Source organism: Rhinolophus hipposideros (assembly GCF_964194185.1).
Source record: "Rhinolophus hipposideros genome assembly, chromosome: 10".
NCBI lineage: Eukaryota > Metazoa > Chordata > Mammalia > Chiroptera > Rhinolophidae > Rhinolophus > Rhinolophus hipposideros.
This window is the reverse complement of record NC_138056.1, coordinates 44,431,753-44,448,624: the sequence shown is the minus strand read 5'-3', so window position 1 is coordinate 44,448,624 and position 16,872 is coordinate 44,431,753. Positions and strand designations below refer to the sequence as shown.

The 16,872-nt window shown below is 45.7% G+C and overlaps 2 protein-coding genes across 2 annotated transcripts; both read left to right on the top strand.

Moving 5' to 3' along the window:
- Positions 1-6,160: 6,160 nt before the first annotated feature.
- Positions 6,161-7,125, top strand: OR52W1 (olfactory receptor family 52 subfamily W member 1; the record flags this gene model as incomplete). Its single annotated transcript, XM_081062392.1, is given in 3 exon segments — positions 6,161-6,235; positions 6,237-6,818; positions 6,820-7,125. Coding segments are annotated over 3 exon segments (963 nt in total).
- A 4,419-nt stretch (positions 7,126-11,544) lies between these two features.
- On the top strand, positions 11,545-16,781 carry LOC308503648 (uncharacterized protein C11orf42; the record flags this gene model as incomplete). Its single annotated transcript, XM_081063118.1, has 3 exons — positions 11,545-12,074; positions 15,611-16,409; positions 16,651-16,781. The coding sequence occupies exons 1-3, from the start codon at positions 12,003-12,005 to the stop codon at positions 16,779-16,781; spliced, it is 1,002 nt and encodes a 333-aa protein (XP_080919244.1). The 5' UTR covers positions 11,545-12,002.
- Between the last annotated feature and the right edge of the window lie 91 nt (positions 16,782-16,872).

Here is a 16,872-nt window from a genome sequence, read left to right as displayed (position 1 = left end):
GATTAAAAATAAAAGTTTAAAAAATATATGAGCAGCAATGTCTGGTGAGCATTGTGAAAGAGACAGATTCTACAGATTCCAGGAAACATTACTAAAAACAAACAAAACAGCAACACCACCTCAGGAAAAAAATCAGAAAAAAAAGTTCTTTAAAATGTCTACTTTTTAAAAAAATTAAGTTGAGACATGAAAAGAAACAGGAAATTATGACCTACGGTAGGGGGAAGCAGTCATCAAAACTGTCACTCAGTGGACCCAGATGTTGGGTTTATCAAACACAAACTTCAGGGCAGCTATTGTAAATATGTTCAAAGAATTAAAGAGAACCATATAAAGAATTAGAGGAAAATACAGAGAATCTCAACAACAAAAAAATAGAAACTATACAAATGAAAACTGAACAGGTACGTGCAAAAAAGTGAAACTGGATTGCTCTTGTGTACCATATACAAAAATAAACTCAAAATGGATTAAAGACTTAAATGTAAGACCTGAAACCATAAAACTCCTAGAAGAAAAAACAGTATCTCTCATAAACTACTAGTGGGAATATAAACCAGACGAACTATTTTGAAGAGCAATTTGACAATATCTACTAACAGTGAAAATGTGCATATTTATGACCCAGCAATTCCACTTCTAGATGTGTACGCTAGAGAAGCTTTCATATATATGAAAATGGAAGCATGCATAAAGATGTTAATAGTGGTATGCATAACAAAAAAACACAAATTGTAAGTATATCAATAGATAAATAAATATAATTTGGCATAATCATATGCTGTAAAACTACGTGGCAATTTAAAGGAATAATAAAGATCCGTATTTCTGCATAAATAGAACTAAAACATAATTCTCTGTATACAGTAGGAGGTTAGTAAATATTTTAAGGCACTAATTAGCAAAAGCATTAAAACCTGAATTAAAATGATAACACAATTTATGATAATTATTGTCTCTAAGGTGAAAATGGAACAATATAACAATATACGAGATAAGAGACTTTAATTTTATCTGTAATTTTTACTGCCTTTATTTACAAAGGACTAAAAACAAGTGGGACAAAATGTTAATAATTGTCAATTCTGGATGTGTTGATACATGTGCATTTGTTTTTATTCTTTGTACTTTTATATACGTATATATTAGCCAATTCCCAAATAAAAGTATAAAAAAAATACAAAGAAGTATATCAGAGACAAGGGTATGAGGGTACTGCAATATTTTAAGCTTGTGGGATGTAAAATAGGACATTCTCTACTGGGTACAGAGAGAAGAAATACATGAGGTCTTAAGATGGGCATCGGTGGTTGTTTGAATTTAATGGTAAGGGAGGCTGTTTTCCCATTCATAATACTGTGCTTGGCATATAATGAATTCTTAATAATGTTTGTTGAATTCTGTGGATGACGTTAGTACTTTTTCTGGTTATAAGAGTCACGCGTGTAATGTGAGCATAGAGGAAGGGAGGTTATGATGGGAAAAGATAAAGGTGCTATCTATTATATTTCAGAAAAGAACTTTAGGGAATTAATTTCTTGAAAGATGGCCCCAACATAGGTAGTCAATTCAGAAGATCCTTCTAAATGCTAGAGAACCTTTAGAGGAATCTACTCATGTTCTGCAGGAAAGCCTTTGGAAGACCATCTCAGCACTGATCTCTTTAGCCAACACTGGTCAGAGAGGATTAGTCCAAAAAATGCTTCTTCCATGCTTCACATTAAAGGAAAAGAATGATTGGATAAGTTAAGGGGTCTCAGGGTCCTAATCTAATCTTATTGTCTTACAGAGTTGTCTAGGAGACAAGGATAGAAACTGTGACCTCACTATTCAGGAGAACACTAGAGCCACTGCCATATATGGTCAAAGATGGAATCAGTCCAAAGGACTGACCGGATGCAAAGGAAGGGAAAATGGAGAAGAGCAGACAATATTATAGGAGAATTGATAAAAACTAGGTATGACCTACTCCATACGCTTACTAGTACGTGACTTCCACTAGCTTCTATTATAATATAGAGGGAGAACAGTTTCTCTCCCAAATCTACAACCTCAGTGCCAGACCATCCACTATCCTGGGGATTGGGGACTCCCAGAGCCCCCAGAGCTTTTTGGAATATTAAGGACATTCTTACGGAAGGACTGGTGAGCCTCAGGTGGAAGGGCAAGTGAAGCTAGAAGACCTAGAAGACAGACGGAGTGGTGTGTTCCATGCCTTACTTCCACATCTCCATAGGATAGTGCCACCTTAGGATTATAGGGTCCCTCTGGCCCTCCCGAAACTGAGGGAAGGTGAAGCCTGGGCTACTGTGGGGCTACTTGTCACAGAGTGGTCTCATACTGACCTGAGAATTGAGACTTGACAATTGAGAATTTGCCTTAGGAGGTTTCTAGAAGAGGATTCAGTGTTCAGTGGTACCACTAGGACCCAAGATTTTCTGATCTGTAATCTATTCTGTAAATGGATAATCTACTCTTATATGTTTTGCTCATTGGCCATTGTAAGCAGAAAACCAGAGACCCACACGGACACAAGCTGATGTTTCGGGACCCTATTCTATAGCAAGTGTTGATGGTAGCTGTATTAGTCAAAGAAGTCAGAAAATCAGGGTCAGTTCCCAAACAGAGCCCTCTCTTATCTGATTTCCCATGCCAGTCCAGAAGCAAATGAGAGGTCCAGTGAGCCTCCCCTCCTCCTCCCACTCTGGCACCCCCTCTGAGGAGCAGACTCTGGCATATAGCTCCCCAAGGTCACAGGTATATTGTCAGATCCCCTACTCCAATGGCCAGTATCACAGAGAAAAGACCAGCCAGGTAATCAGTACAGTTCAGGAACCTCCTATAATGTTGGGCTGGGACCTGGGAGACAAACAAAGAAATGTTTCTAGAGATAAAGTTGATGGTATCCCCTAATACATCCTGGATTACGGGAGAGTGGGAAATGCAGAATATATCACATTTGCAGGAACTTAATGACTTCAGTTCTGTTGGGCTTAAAGTGTATGTGATTTATCTTATGAACAATCTTTGTACAAACAATGTCCAGAATAGGCATTTTCAGCCAAAAGTCCTATTAGTGTTCTCTCAAGGCCATTTGGATGTAATGGCATTCAAGGGCATTTTTTCCCAACCCTCTCCTTCATGGCTCTCAATCCACTTCTCCCACCTCCCAACTGCTTCTGCCCCACCCCCAAACAGATGAGAGCTCACCATTTACTGCCAACTAATTGCAGCTCTTTCTACATCTCCCCATTCAGCAATCGTAGGACCACCTGCCAATCTTAGGTTCCTGAACTCTTCCTCCCAGGAACAGATGCCTTTTGCCCCAACTATCTTAGAAAACTACTCATGTGCTAAATCTCAGTGGGAACATTCCAAATAGTGGCTAAGAGCAAGGATGCTAGAGCAAGACTTAGCTAATATCCTAACTGCTATTTACTGGCTGTGTGACCTTAGGCAAGTTACTTCATCTCTCTGTGCCTTAGTTCTTTGTCTGTACAAAGATGGGAGAAGGAATTGTACCTACTGCAGATGCTTGTCGTGAGGATAGGGCTTAGAGCAGGGCCTGCACAAAAGAAACTCCAGAGGACTATCACCATTACATTCAGAGAAGACTTCCCTGACTCCTGGAGGAGGGAGAAGAGGCTTCTTTCTCTGTGCTCCCACCATACCTGGTACTGACCTGAGTTAATGCAGTTACTTTATGTGTCCACTCCCTGTGTCCACCGGACTGTGAGCTCCTGGAGGGGAGCAGGGTCTTGTTACTGCCATTGTACTCTCATCACATGGTATGGGGCCAGGCACAAAAGAGATTCAATCAGTTCTGCTGTAAAGCTAGTTTTGAAATGAAAATTTGATCCATTCAATTGATATATTAGGAAAATGAGCATAATGTGAATTTTGTCTTTGCTTATGTGTGATTCCATCTGTGAGAAACTAAGTGAATGCGGAAAACTCAGCCAGCTGAACTGAGCCGCGTAGGAAAACTGAACACGCACACGTGCACACACGCAAACATCTACCCGCTGCCTCAGGTCACTGCTTGTGTTACGAGCCACATCCACCCACCTCTGGTGTTACAATATTTCACCTGATTTCAGATTAGCTCTCTTTCTACCTTTTCACAATAATTCACAAGCTGCTTCCAACACTCATTTCCACAAGGAAAACTCCAGGTCTTTTCACAGTGAAGTATATTTACTGGCGTGTTTATGTACTTTCTAACCATTTAACATGAGCTACTGTTTTTATTAGTTTCCTATCCTTTTTAAAATGTATCACTGATGAAGGTTTTAAATGTTGTGCCCCATTCCCATTTTTCCTGTAAGCCCTGAGTTTTTTATTGCATTATCTTGCATAATGTAGTGATTTTTAGGATATGCCTTGTTATAGCAGAAAGAATCATACTCAGCGGACTTAAGGTTGATGGCAACTAATTCTTTCTCATCTCCATGGATACCTAAGGCTCCTGAAACTGTAGGAGCCCCTGTTAGTCAGCAAACAGTTTTGGCCAGCACTTCTGTCCCACAATTAAAAGCAATAAATATTTGTTTATTCATAGACAACTACATACCAGGCATTGTGATGAGCAGTGGAGCTACTGTGGCTAATGAGAAGCACTGCCTGTGACTGTGTCAGCCTAGTTGGGGCGGGGGGGGGGGGAGAGAGAGAGAGAGAGAGAGAGAGAGAGAGAGAGAGAGAGAGAGAGAGAGAGAAATTACAATAGAGAGGGACTGATGCTATTACAGAATAAAGCAAGGTCTCTCTCCAGACTTCAGGGAATCAGCTAAGACCTCTCAGAGGAAGTGTTCCTCTTTCCCAGATCATTGCACTCCCATAAGTCAGTCTGTTTCCTTGTTGCCCCATTTCTGCCTCCTTACTCTATTTCCTGAGTTACCAGGCCAATCAGCTACTGAGCAAAAGACAGAACAGAGAAGAGTTAATGTGGCACAGGTGGGATGGGTAAGGGCCCTGAGGGAAGCAGGTAGAATAGCCACATAAAGGCTATTGGGCATATAAAGGCCACGGGCACTGGTCACGACAGAGAAGCTGCCAAAACGTGGTGCTCGGGATCTTTCCCCAGTCAGATCTTCTGCTGGTGCTTTCTTCCTCCTTCACTTATCTATTCCACATTTGTTAAGCTTCTGCCGTGGGCTGCATTCTGGGAGGAATCGGTTCTACTTGCCCTGCCTCCTCCAACATCAGAGATGCTTCTTCTTCCTTCTATCACTGCTACTCTGGGTTGAGTGCCATTTCCTCCCCCTCTGTCACCTCCACACCCTCAGGCACAACAGGAATGAAACTAGTGGAACTCTCTTCTGGATTGTGAAGATGGAATAGAGAAGTGCCTTTTTTTTCGCTGCCATCTCTCTTTCTCTGTTGCTTCCTAGGCCCAACTTCAGCTCTCCAGCCCGTGTTCAAGTTCACTATTTCAGCATCAAGTTAAAGATAACATAAGCACCCCACACACCAAAAACCTACTGAGTTTTCTCCTATCACATAGGGCTTCCAGCTTTATTCCAGGTCCCATTTGCCGCCACCTGCTGTTTCTCTCATTCTCTCTACTTTCCTTTCTTGATGGAGAGCTGGTGCCCAGAATGTTAAAGCTGGGCAACATTTAAGCGTACTCCCATGATGGAGCTGAGGAAGCCAAGGCCCAGGAGTTCTGCCTAAGGGTACACAGTCAGGGACAGGACCAGCCTGAGGACTGAGCCTAAGGGTACACAGTCAGGGACAGGACCAGCCTGAGGACTGAGCCCTACCCAGCACTGGCTTTCTCCCCATCGCCAGAGACTGAGACTGACTCTACTTGGACCCTGAGGAAGAAAAACTTTCCACTCCATTTTCAGCTGACCTCCAAATGGAGGGCTCTGACCGTACAAGTCACTGAAGCAGTGACCTTTTCCCCCTCCTCACTACCATTGTCCTCCATGTCTTCCCCTACTATGCTCATGGGTTTTCAAGCACAAAGGATTTTCCCATTTCAGCTAAGTGACCTTAGGTTATAACCCTGTGATCCTCCCAACCATGCACTACCCCTACACATACTCCATGGATGGGTCTGTGTCACTGTGACACGCCAAAATCTTTCCCTTTGTCCTTCCCCTATCAAGAGTCATGACCCCATGAGCCCTAAAGCTTTCCCCCCACCTCCCACAGGATGGCAGAAGCTCCACAGCCAAACTCTACCTCCCCATGCCCAGCCTTCTTCATACTGACTGGCATTCCAGGGCTAGGGGGGTGCCCATGTCTGGCTCACACTGGTCTTTGGGCCCATGTATCTGCTGGCCCTGCTGGGCAGTGGAGCACTGCTGGCAGTGGTACAGGTAGATTCCACGCGGCACGAGCCCATGTTTTTGCTCCTGGCCACACTGGCGGCCATAGACCTAGGCTTAGCCACATCGATAGCCTCAGGGCTGCTAGCTGTGCTGTGGCTTGGGCCCCGTCCTGTGCCATACGTTGCCTGCCTGGTCCAGATGTTCTTTGTTCACGTGCTGACTGCCCTAGAATCTGGTATATTGTTGGCCATGGCCTGTGATTGTGCTGTGGCAGTAGGGAGTCCACTGCACGACCCTAGCCTAGCCACCAAAGCCCGCATGGGCTATGCAGCCCTGGCATTGACACTGAAAGCTGTGGCTATTGTTGAGCCTTTCCCTCTGCTGGTGGCACGATTTAAGCACTTTCGAGCCAAGACCATGGACCATGCCTACTGTGCACACATGGCAGTGGTGGAGCTGGTGGTGGGCAACACATGGGCCAACAACCTGTATGGGCTGGCGTTTTTACTGGCCATGTCAGGTGTAGATATTCTGGGTAGATATCACTGGCTCTTATGGGCACATTGCCCACACAGTGCTGCGGCTGCCTACCAGGGAGGCCCGTGCTAAGGCCTTTGTGACATGTAGTTCCCACATCTGTGTCATTCTGGCCTTCTATGTGCCTGGTCTCCTCTCCTACTTCACACACCACTTCGGTCGTCTCACTGTCCCACAGCTCTTCTCTAACATCCTCTTCTCTAACATCTATTTGCTGCTGCCACTTGCCCCCAAACCTATCTATGGGGACTGCACCAAGAAGATCAGGGACCGACCGGGAACCTTCCCATTCAGAAAAGGCCAGTTCTAAGGGTACTGAAAACAATGGAGCCTGGGGGTGAAGGTGGGGGACATTCAGAGGAGAATCTGGGGTCTGGATTATGTCATCCTTGTCCCATTATCTGGATATGACTGTGATAATCACTCAACAAATTTTTGCTGTGAAGCCCCTGCCTAGCCATATATCCTTGGGAGGAGGCAGGAGGCAGGGGGCTATGTGTTACCATGATCACAGTACACAACATTTAACTTAAAGCTCCCTCCTCGCCTCTCACCATCATTTAAACCTAAGTCTGCCCATGTTCCCTCACAAAAGCTCCCCTATAGATCCTGAAACCGGGAGTCTAAGAAGAGAAACAAGTATTACGGTACTTGTCTGGGATCACAGCCCTCTCTGTTTCTGGAGCCGGATTCTATTTCAGCCAGTCCTTGGACAAGGAATCGTGTAAGCTTATCCCCAACCTTCTGAGAATCTGGACAATGTGTCCCGTGGTCCCAATTTGGCCAGGACACTGATCTTTAAGACATTCCCAGTTCAGAGAATCCTCTTGGTCTCATGCATAATCACTATCTCCCCTACCCCTCGGTCCCCTGCCAAAGTCTTAAGAATAAATGGCTAGATGTTCTCTCTCTGGGCTTGCAGCTTCAGGAGTCAGGCATCCACCTGATACACATTTTGATATCCCAGAAAATCATTGTAACTGTGTCACCTGCTTGCCTGAGATCCACAGTCACTATGGTCTCTTACCAACCTGCTCTTTTGGGCATCTTCAGCCAAGAGCGCAGAATTCCTAAATAAAATCCTCCTCAGCAACTCCATTTGCCCTAGGCAACATCACCAGAAGCACATGATATTGGTGTAATATAATGAAATAGGAGTATTTCACACAGCTGTGGGTGCCAGAGAATAGAAATATTAACAGGAAGTGTCATGGTGTTGCCCAACAGGGGATTCACTTTCCACTCCTCATTGGAAGGGGCATTACATAAGACATCTTTCACACCAGCATGGAATGCAGAATGAGTGTAATCTCAGACGTAAGGCAGGAAGTCACTACTACAAGGTCAGAGAAAGCTGCACGCTGCACAAGCAGACCTAAGCTCTCCAGAAAAACTATCACACCCACAGGTATTGGAGTTAGTCATGAAGACCTGAAGCCAGGTGCAACGCTGACCACTGAGCACAGGTAGCTGGACCACACACTGTGGGATACCACACGGGGCCACGGATCTGAAAAAGCAGGTGATGCCATCTCTAGGGCCACATGGGGTCTCACCAGGTCCTCATTAACAAGGAACTGAAGAAATAGCCCAGGAGTTCTGCAAGATGTTCAGAGGTGTTGTCACCCTGAAACCAAAGGGATGAGGAAAAAATCTACACTTGTCCACAACCCGAGTGTGAGCTCAGTCATTCTCTCAGGAAGTTATGAGTTAAAAAGCCCTCCAGGTAATGATTTTGTGGATTACTATGACAGAATTCTAATCCTACTGGTACACAGGTCTTTAAATTGTCCATATCCTTCTCTTAGAGGTTTCTCTTCAATAAATCTATCCTGACAAAATAATTAGACGTGAACAAAGATGTATGCACTAAGATATTTATTACAACATTATAAAGAAATGTATGTATGGCAGTCACACATACACATATGCACACCATTTTTCGCCTTTCCCCTCTGGTACGTGAAAAGGGAAATCATATGCAGCCAGTGTTCATAAGCAGTGAATTCTGTCACCCTCCCAGAACAAGCAGCCTCTCTTCTAAGGTACTTTCTTCCCCGGTTGTGCACAACTCCCCAACGCAGCTGATTCCAAAGCTGTGCATTATTCATTGTAAGAACTTGCTTCCTTCAACCCCAAAAGTCACCCCCTTGGATATTTGTATTTTGTTTTGGATTGAGATTGCGTATATCTCTACCATGTGATATGTTTAGAAGGCTTTACCAGCACTCTTTTACTCATCACAACAACCTGAGAACCACTGTAAGCCCATAACCCCTTATCTACAATTCCAAATTAAAAAAAAAAAATCTCTGAACAATAGTTTTTGGTCCAAAACCTGACTTAAACCGTCCCAATTCTATTTATATTTATTTTAGTGTGACTATTTATATATTTAGCTGCAGAAATACTGATATGCCCGTTTATAGGGCACTGCTCTGAATGAATCTCACTGGAGTTGCCTCTGTACCCCTGTATCTCTGTCTCCTCCTCGCACTATTAGTCAGTTTTGCCCATGTCTCTCTTATATAAGGGTACTATACTCCCTTTCTAAAATCTGAAGAATTCTAAATTGTAAAATACATCTGTCCTGGAAAGTTTTCAAATAAGGGATTAGAAACTTCTACGATTACCCCTTAGCCTGAGAGAAGTAAAGCGACTAAACAGGGCTGTTTATCACTCTGAAGTCTGCTATCTGTGCTATTCTATCCTGTCCTAAAGGTCCCTGCAGAGAACCTTGTATTCTCTGGAAGATCAGCCCCCACCAGTCTGTTGTCCTCACGCTCTTCACTCTGTTCACCCCTCAGATGTGCTGCAGGTGATCTGTGTCTTTTTCCCAGGGAAGCCCCAGAAAGTGCCACACGGGAGGCAAACCCCATGAGCAGGGTGTGGCCCGCACAGCCCAACCCTTGGGCTCATCAGCTCCACCCAGAACTCAGGTGTCATGTTTGCCTTCAGCAAGTTTCTATCTCCGACTCTATGAGCCAAAAGGAAAGACAAGCTTTCTTCATGTCAGGGGAGGGTAGTGTGGAGCTCAGGGAGCCTAGAAAATTGTGATAAACGATAGCAAAAGAGAGAAGACAGCGGTATGGGCTTCTTGGTGCGGAGTTCATCAGTACCCAATCTCCCCGCTCAGCCCCTCGATGAAGAAAAACCTGAAAGAGACCTCATCCGATTTCACCAACAGCCCATCAACCCTGCGCCTACCTCATCCATGCCCTTCTCATTCTGGAACCCCCTCAGTTATGGATGTGCTTCCTTCCTTCTCTGCCCGTTTATCAGTGACTCTCATGGTATCTACCTCTGCATCTCTGTCTCCTTCCACTGTCAGTTTTGCCCCACGTCTGTCTCTTGTCCTGTGTATCTCTCTCTCGCTCTCCCTGTGTCTACCTTACTTAGGATTCCTTTCTGCAAGGAACAGGAGTGCCCACCATACTACCCCAGGTGAACTCTCCTGGTCAACCGTGATAGAAAAATGTGCTAATGGGGCGTTGGAAGGACTTGGCTTCACTTGTCTCAACGGGAAACTTGGGGTTTCAATTTGTTCTGTTGCCACTCTCCTCTCACCCTGCCTATTTCCTCTTCATGCCACCACTTTGCACTTCCATCTAGCAGGCAACCCTTCCACCTTTTGGTTTCTCCCTTCACCAAAAGGAACTACTGTTTAATGATAAAAGCCGGAATCAGGAAGACTTGCACTTATTTAATCTCTCTGAGCCTGTTCATTCACTTGTAAAATGGGCAAATGATAGTAACCTACTTCAAGAGATTACAAAAGGATTAACTAAGATAATGGACTCAAAATGTTTGGCACAGCCGCTAACACTTAAGAATTCAACAAGCATCTGGGATTAACTCCCCTCCTGGAGCATGGGCCCACACCACTGTCACAGCTTTGCTCAAAGACCTGGCACCCACGTCCTTAGCTCTGTCTAGGGAGACCCTCCCCTAAGGCCAGTTACATCTCTTTCAAGAAAGTTTTCTTGGCAACACTCTCCTACCACTGTAGAACCTTCTCTATTCCCCAAACTCACACCACCTCGGCCAGCTCAGACAAGGGCCAACTTTGTGGGCTAGCTCTACTCACTGAGCTGGGAGAGGGGAGGACGCTCCCCACACATGACAGGTCTTCCTGAGCACACAGGGGGTTCTGCAGGAGGACTTGGGAGAGAACTCTGGACTGGTGAGGGGCAGAGCGGAGAGGAGTACTAGAAAGGCTCTCTAGAGTGGTTCTTCTCTGCGGAAAAACCACTCTTCTTTTCCAGCAAAACAGCAGGTTGAGATCACTGGACAGAGACCCAAGGGGAAGTCACACATAGGTTAGGGCTGCAGTAGGAGTACCTACGAGACACAGATCAGCCTAGGACAGGGAGTAGAGCGTGAAGAAAAATGTCCACAAATTTACCTGGATAATTCTGGCTTCCTGAGAGTTCTCTCTCGTTACTAAGGCAACAGTATCCCAATTAGATTCTTATCCTCCACATTGTCACTGTTCAGCATGGCACCCTCCTACACACACCTGGTTTTCATTGCAGTTTAACCCACTTGTTAATAATGGGTTTCAACCCAGGCTACACATTAAAACTGCCTGAGGAGCTTTTAGAAATCCTGATGCCCAGGCACATTCCAAACCAAAATCAGAATTTCTGGGGGTAGAATCCAGGCAACAGTAATTTTTAAAGCTCCCAGGTAATTCCAAAGTAAGGCCAAGGCTGAGAACTAGTGCTTGATTCTGTTTAAGTCCTGATCTGTACTTCTCTCATGACTTTCAGGACCCCAAGGCAACCTCACAAAGTCATCTGCAGGTGACAAGGTACCATAGTAAATTGTTTCATGGAGGCTGCTAACAGGAAGAGGGACCTGGTCCTTTTTCCTTAAAGAACTCAGACTGAGAACTACACACACACACACAAGCAAACATATACAGACATCCTAACAGGTATCTACATTTTCCTCCCCTAAAGCCCGAGAATGGATAGGTGACTCAAGAGTTCAGACTCCGGCTATGAAAATAGTGAGGCTAGGAGAGTGACTGCCCTCTCCTCACCCAAGGCTCCGTCACCTACCAGGCCCTCTATGACCTCACGCTCTAGTAGGTCAGAGCCTAAGGCCTGGGCCTCACCTTCCTAGGTGGCTTGGGGCTCCTGCAGCAGCCACTGCCCTGCCTAACCCTTCCCATACCTCACCATGTTGGTTGGTGCCCCCCACCTGCTAACACTGGATGAAGCTGATGCCGCCTGGACCCTCATCAAGGATAAGGTAGGTAAAACACGAAGGCTAAAGGCGAAGTAACAAAGTGTCACCTACTTGGGTCTGAGAAGCTTATGAATAGGAAGGAGTAAGAAGCCTGAAGACAATAATAACTAACATTTACTCAGTGCGTGTTTATTATGGTCCAGGCACTGCACTAACTGCTTTGCACAAACTGTCCAATTGAATCACAATTGCAAAAGCAGCAAGAAATGTTACTTGAATGTATAAGGAGCTATGAGAGCAGAGAGGAAAACTGTTAAGTCAGGGGTAGGACTTGGGAGGTCAGGAAGTCTTCCTGAAAAGAGTGACATCCTCGCTGGGTAAGTAGGAGTTATTCACGCATAGAAGGAAGATGACTACTCACATATAATCATTGCTTAATAAACACTTGAATGTGTTTATTCACATGAACTCACATGAATGAGTTCATGACCAGCGGGGGCATAAGCGATCAGTGTACCAATTAAAGGTAGAGCATATGTAAAAGCCAGGAGAGGAAAAAGAGAAATGTGGATTCGTGAGCTACAAATAGTCCTCTAGAACAGAGTTCAAAGGAATAGTGGTAAACACAAGGTCAAAGATGTACAGGGGCTGATCAGGAAAGGCCTTTTGAGTTTTCTAAAGAACCTTAGCTTTACCTTCAACTTCTTCAGACACTCCTTCCACCTTAACTTCCACAGAAAGAGAAATCTGGGTTTTCAGCCAACTATGTATATTTCAAGGAGCAGGCAGATCTTGGCCTGAGTTGTAGGTATCCAATAAATCCCACCAAATCTAGGTGACTAAAAATTTCTGAGGTGAGAATTTAGGGTTATATGGTTATATGACCCGAAGGAGAGTGAATTTAAAGCACTCGTAGAAGGCAGCCCACCAAGTTTAATAAAACAACCATCTTAAAAGTTGTGCCTACCATACTCAAAGCAGCCTTAATGGCATGTAGCTCCCATTCGAAATGGAGTAGCTGCTCACCACAAAGGTCAGCTTCCCAGGGAAGCAGAAACATGACAGCCAAGGTCCAAGTTTTAAAGTAACTGGTTTCAGCACTGGAAAAGGTTGGCCCTGGACTAGATCAATCAGAATTAGTGTGAAAATAAATGCAGCCTTCAACTATTAGAAAGCTACACCATCTCTGAGCACCAGAAAACAACCCTATTCTATTTAGATAGAAAAATTGTCAGGACAGTTGGGGTAGAGACATGCAGGATAAATCACTAGCGGCATGTGGCAAATTCAAGCAGAACACCTCTGAGTGACCTGCTTTCCTCTCTCAGGAACTGCTGACAGTTTATTGGGCACTTTGTAGAACATTTGGTTAAACAGAATGTGGCTTAAGAGGTCCCCATTCAGAATTCAAACCAGTCAAGGTACATTCAAAAAGATAATCTTCCATCATCACTATCCTGGGCTGCCCCCGGGAGACCTAAATTTGCAGTCCTGTAAGTTCCATAGAATTTCTACCCGGAAGTAAAAGTACAGTGGAAACAGGGATTAGTCTCAAATGGTGATTCTATCAAGAACACAGTCACCCTAGCGTAGAACTGAGTGCCTTATTGTTCCCATTTGAGGATAACACTGGGGCCCTCAAGGGTAAGAAAGAAGACCTAATAAACCTCCATGATATATTCATGTCTATGTTTTGACAGTATCCAGCTAACCCAGAGGTTCACCTTTTAGCAGAAACCTGGACCATAATATCCAAGTGTTGTGTCACTCTTCTGTTAGAGGAACCTCTTCTGGAGACACTCCCATTTGTCATATTTCTTTAGGATCCTAGGCACCAATGGAGGAGCCGGGGTAGGATTCTGAAGTTATGCTTGGTGACTATGGTTTGATTGTCATGGGACAGAGCATTCTATACATAAATACCAACCCACCAGTGCTCTGCTCCCACCCCTGGAAACCCAACTGGCCTTTCTCAGAGCCCTTTTCTTCAGTCTGATACCCCCACCCAAAAATAAGGGTTCCATGTCTCAGTGAAGCCAGGGAGAAGGAATGACGGGAAATTCTTCCGTGCAGATCAAGTAAGAGCACCAGTTATTTTCTTGGCTAGGTGACAAAACACAGTAGTCTTCAAGCTACCTGAGCTTGTGGGAAATGCAGGCACAACTCCATCAATTAGCCACCCTTCTCTCATGCTCGATGGCAGCACTTCCAAAATGGCTTCATGTAGCAAAAAGCAGATCAGCCTTAAGGGACCACTAGTGAATTCTACCAGAAGGCCAGCCAAGTGGGCAATACCATCAGAAGAGGCACAGACATGTGAGATGTGGAGGCTGGGGGAGGGGAGCAAAGTACACAGCATTTGAAGAACAGGGCTCTAACATGAAAGGGACCCAAAATGGAATTTTGTATTCTCCTAGCAGAACACAGAGCCAGAAGTCTCAGCCAACAATATCTTGGATGAGTTGTTATCATACCTAAGTACAATTACTGCAGAGGACCTTACAGTGTTTTGCAGTTGGTCGCGAAGTTAAGCTTTCCAGAACTGGGTTACCAAACTCAAAAAGGCAAAGACAAGTAGGAGAACACCAAGAGGAACTGGAATCCCTAAAAGCATATTGGAATTAGCATTACAAAGAAGAGGCCTCAGATCCTTAAAAGAACCCTCAGCTAGGGCAGGTGTCTCCTAAGGGGTGATAGACTGAGAGTAAGAATGGATATTCCAAACCTATTTTTGTACACCCTTTCTTGGTTAATGACATTACCCATTTAGGAATAATCACCTAAGAATAATCCTTGAGGATTCCTTTCCCACACCCCATTAGTGACCAAGTACTACTAATTTATAACCTGCAGCTCTTCCCTCATTATTTTAGTTGAGGGCCTCCCCATCTTGCCGGGAGTATTACAATACTCTTAATTATCTTGACTTTTCTCTCTCCTTAGTTTCTGCCTCCCTATTCAAAATTTGCTTTCTAAAATGCCTATCTGATCCCAACCCTCCTAACAAGAGCCCTTCAAGTGGCTTCCCATTGCCCTCAGGATAAATTTCCCATCACTTAGGGTGCGTGACACAGGCTTTTCCTAATCAAGTTCCTGTATGCTTGTTCCTCCTCATACCCTTCATTTATACGATATGAAATGACATGTTCCTGATGTGCCCCTCTTAGTTTGCAAGCTTAGGTTTTCTCAGTGGCCATTTCTTCTGCCTGGACTAACCATTCCGCCTGGTTCATCCCTTCAAAGCTCAAGTATTACCACCTAGAAAACTGATCAAAGACAAGGCTGTTAAATCATTTTTCATCTCCTCCATGGCACGCTATTATTTTCCATAGCTGCTACTGTTCGTTTAAATTTTTGTCTCCTCCTTTAGACTGAGCTATATTAGGACAAGGACAAAGTCTCATTCTTTTATGTATTCCCTGTATCTAGCAGTTTGGCACACAGTACACATTCAAGGTTTTGCTACAGGAAAGAACTGGGAGATAAGCAGAAGGCATGACCGTCTGAGTACATTGTGGAGATGTAATTGGACAGTAACAGCAGGAGGGTCGGTCTAGAGCAGGCTACCAACTCCTGACCCATAAACTGGCCACTTACAGGTTATCGAAGAGCGCTTTGGGCCCAATGGAGTGGCAGTACCTTTCCTGTCGGATGCAGCCTGCTATGACCTACTGGGTGTGCTAGTGAAGCAGTCCCGCCCAGCCCACACCCGCTTGGCTTTGCCGGGTCGGCAGGGACGGCGGGCACTGCAACCAGTGGGACCACTACCGAACCTCCTGGAGCAGGCAGGGTCCGATAGTGCCTTTGCCCACTGCACTCGGGAATACTCACCAAACGGCCGCGCAGAGATAGCCTATGAAGAAATGCGACTCTTGGATGGGCAGCCCTGCCGGATCCACCTACATATGGGTGGTCTGCGCAAGAAGGTGGCCTTCCTGCAGCTGCCACCAGGGCAGGTGGGCTTACAGAAGACTCTCCCCTGGCTCCGAAGCACCCACAGCATCTATGTCATCTACCAGGTCTTCTCCTGTGCCTGGCTGCAGCTGGGGCTGTTGCCTACAGGCCGTGAGCCCCAGCTGCTCCGGTTACAACGGTCACTGCCTATTGCCTTCTCATGCCTCAAGTTTTCACTGCAGCCCAAGGGAGTGCTGGGACCACAGAAGCCCCTAAGCAAAGACCCACTACTCCATGGAGCCCACTGGGTCAGACCCAACCTCAGCATCATGCTACCTCTGGCCCCCATATCGGCCCCTGACAATATCCTCGAAGCTGCTGATGTACCCCTACCTGTCCCAGCCCCACCTACACCACCTCCCCAGGAAGGGCTAGAGGGCAGATTCACCAGATTCTCCTATAAGGGCCGAAACCCTTTCCGAAGGGGGCCACACATGCTGTCAGGTACTACTGGGGAAAACGAATCTGAGGGGGACGGGACAAGGTGGAGGGAGAGGGCATGGAGAGTACAGCCCAAGAATGTGGGACACCCATAACTGTGGTGAGGGGGATGAGGAAGGGAGGGTGAGATGGAAGCATGATCTTGATGACGGGGTGGGTACAGTACAGAGGACCAGAGGGAGGGACCAGGGAGACTGAAAGAGCAGGGCATGAGTCAAGCTGTGACTATCCCCAACCCTGGCAGAGAACTGGCTCTTCAGCCCCCGCAGCCCCCCACCAGGAGCCCAGGGTGGGGGCCCCGGGGACCCCGACCGGCACTCCATGTCCCTGCCCCTGCTGCAGGGTCTGTCCTCGGAGTTCGACAGCGACGACTGAAGCTGAGGCGAGAGGTGCAGGGGGCAAGGCCTCTAAGATCTGGCATAGGGATATTGGTCCCCAATAAACATCAGCTGCTGCTCCCCCAAAC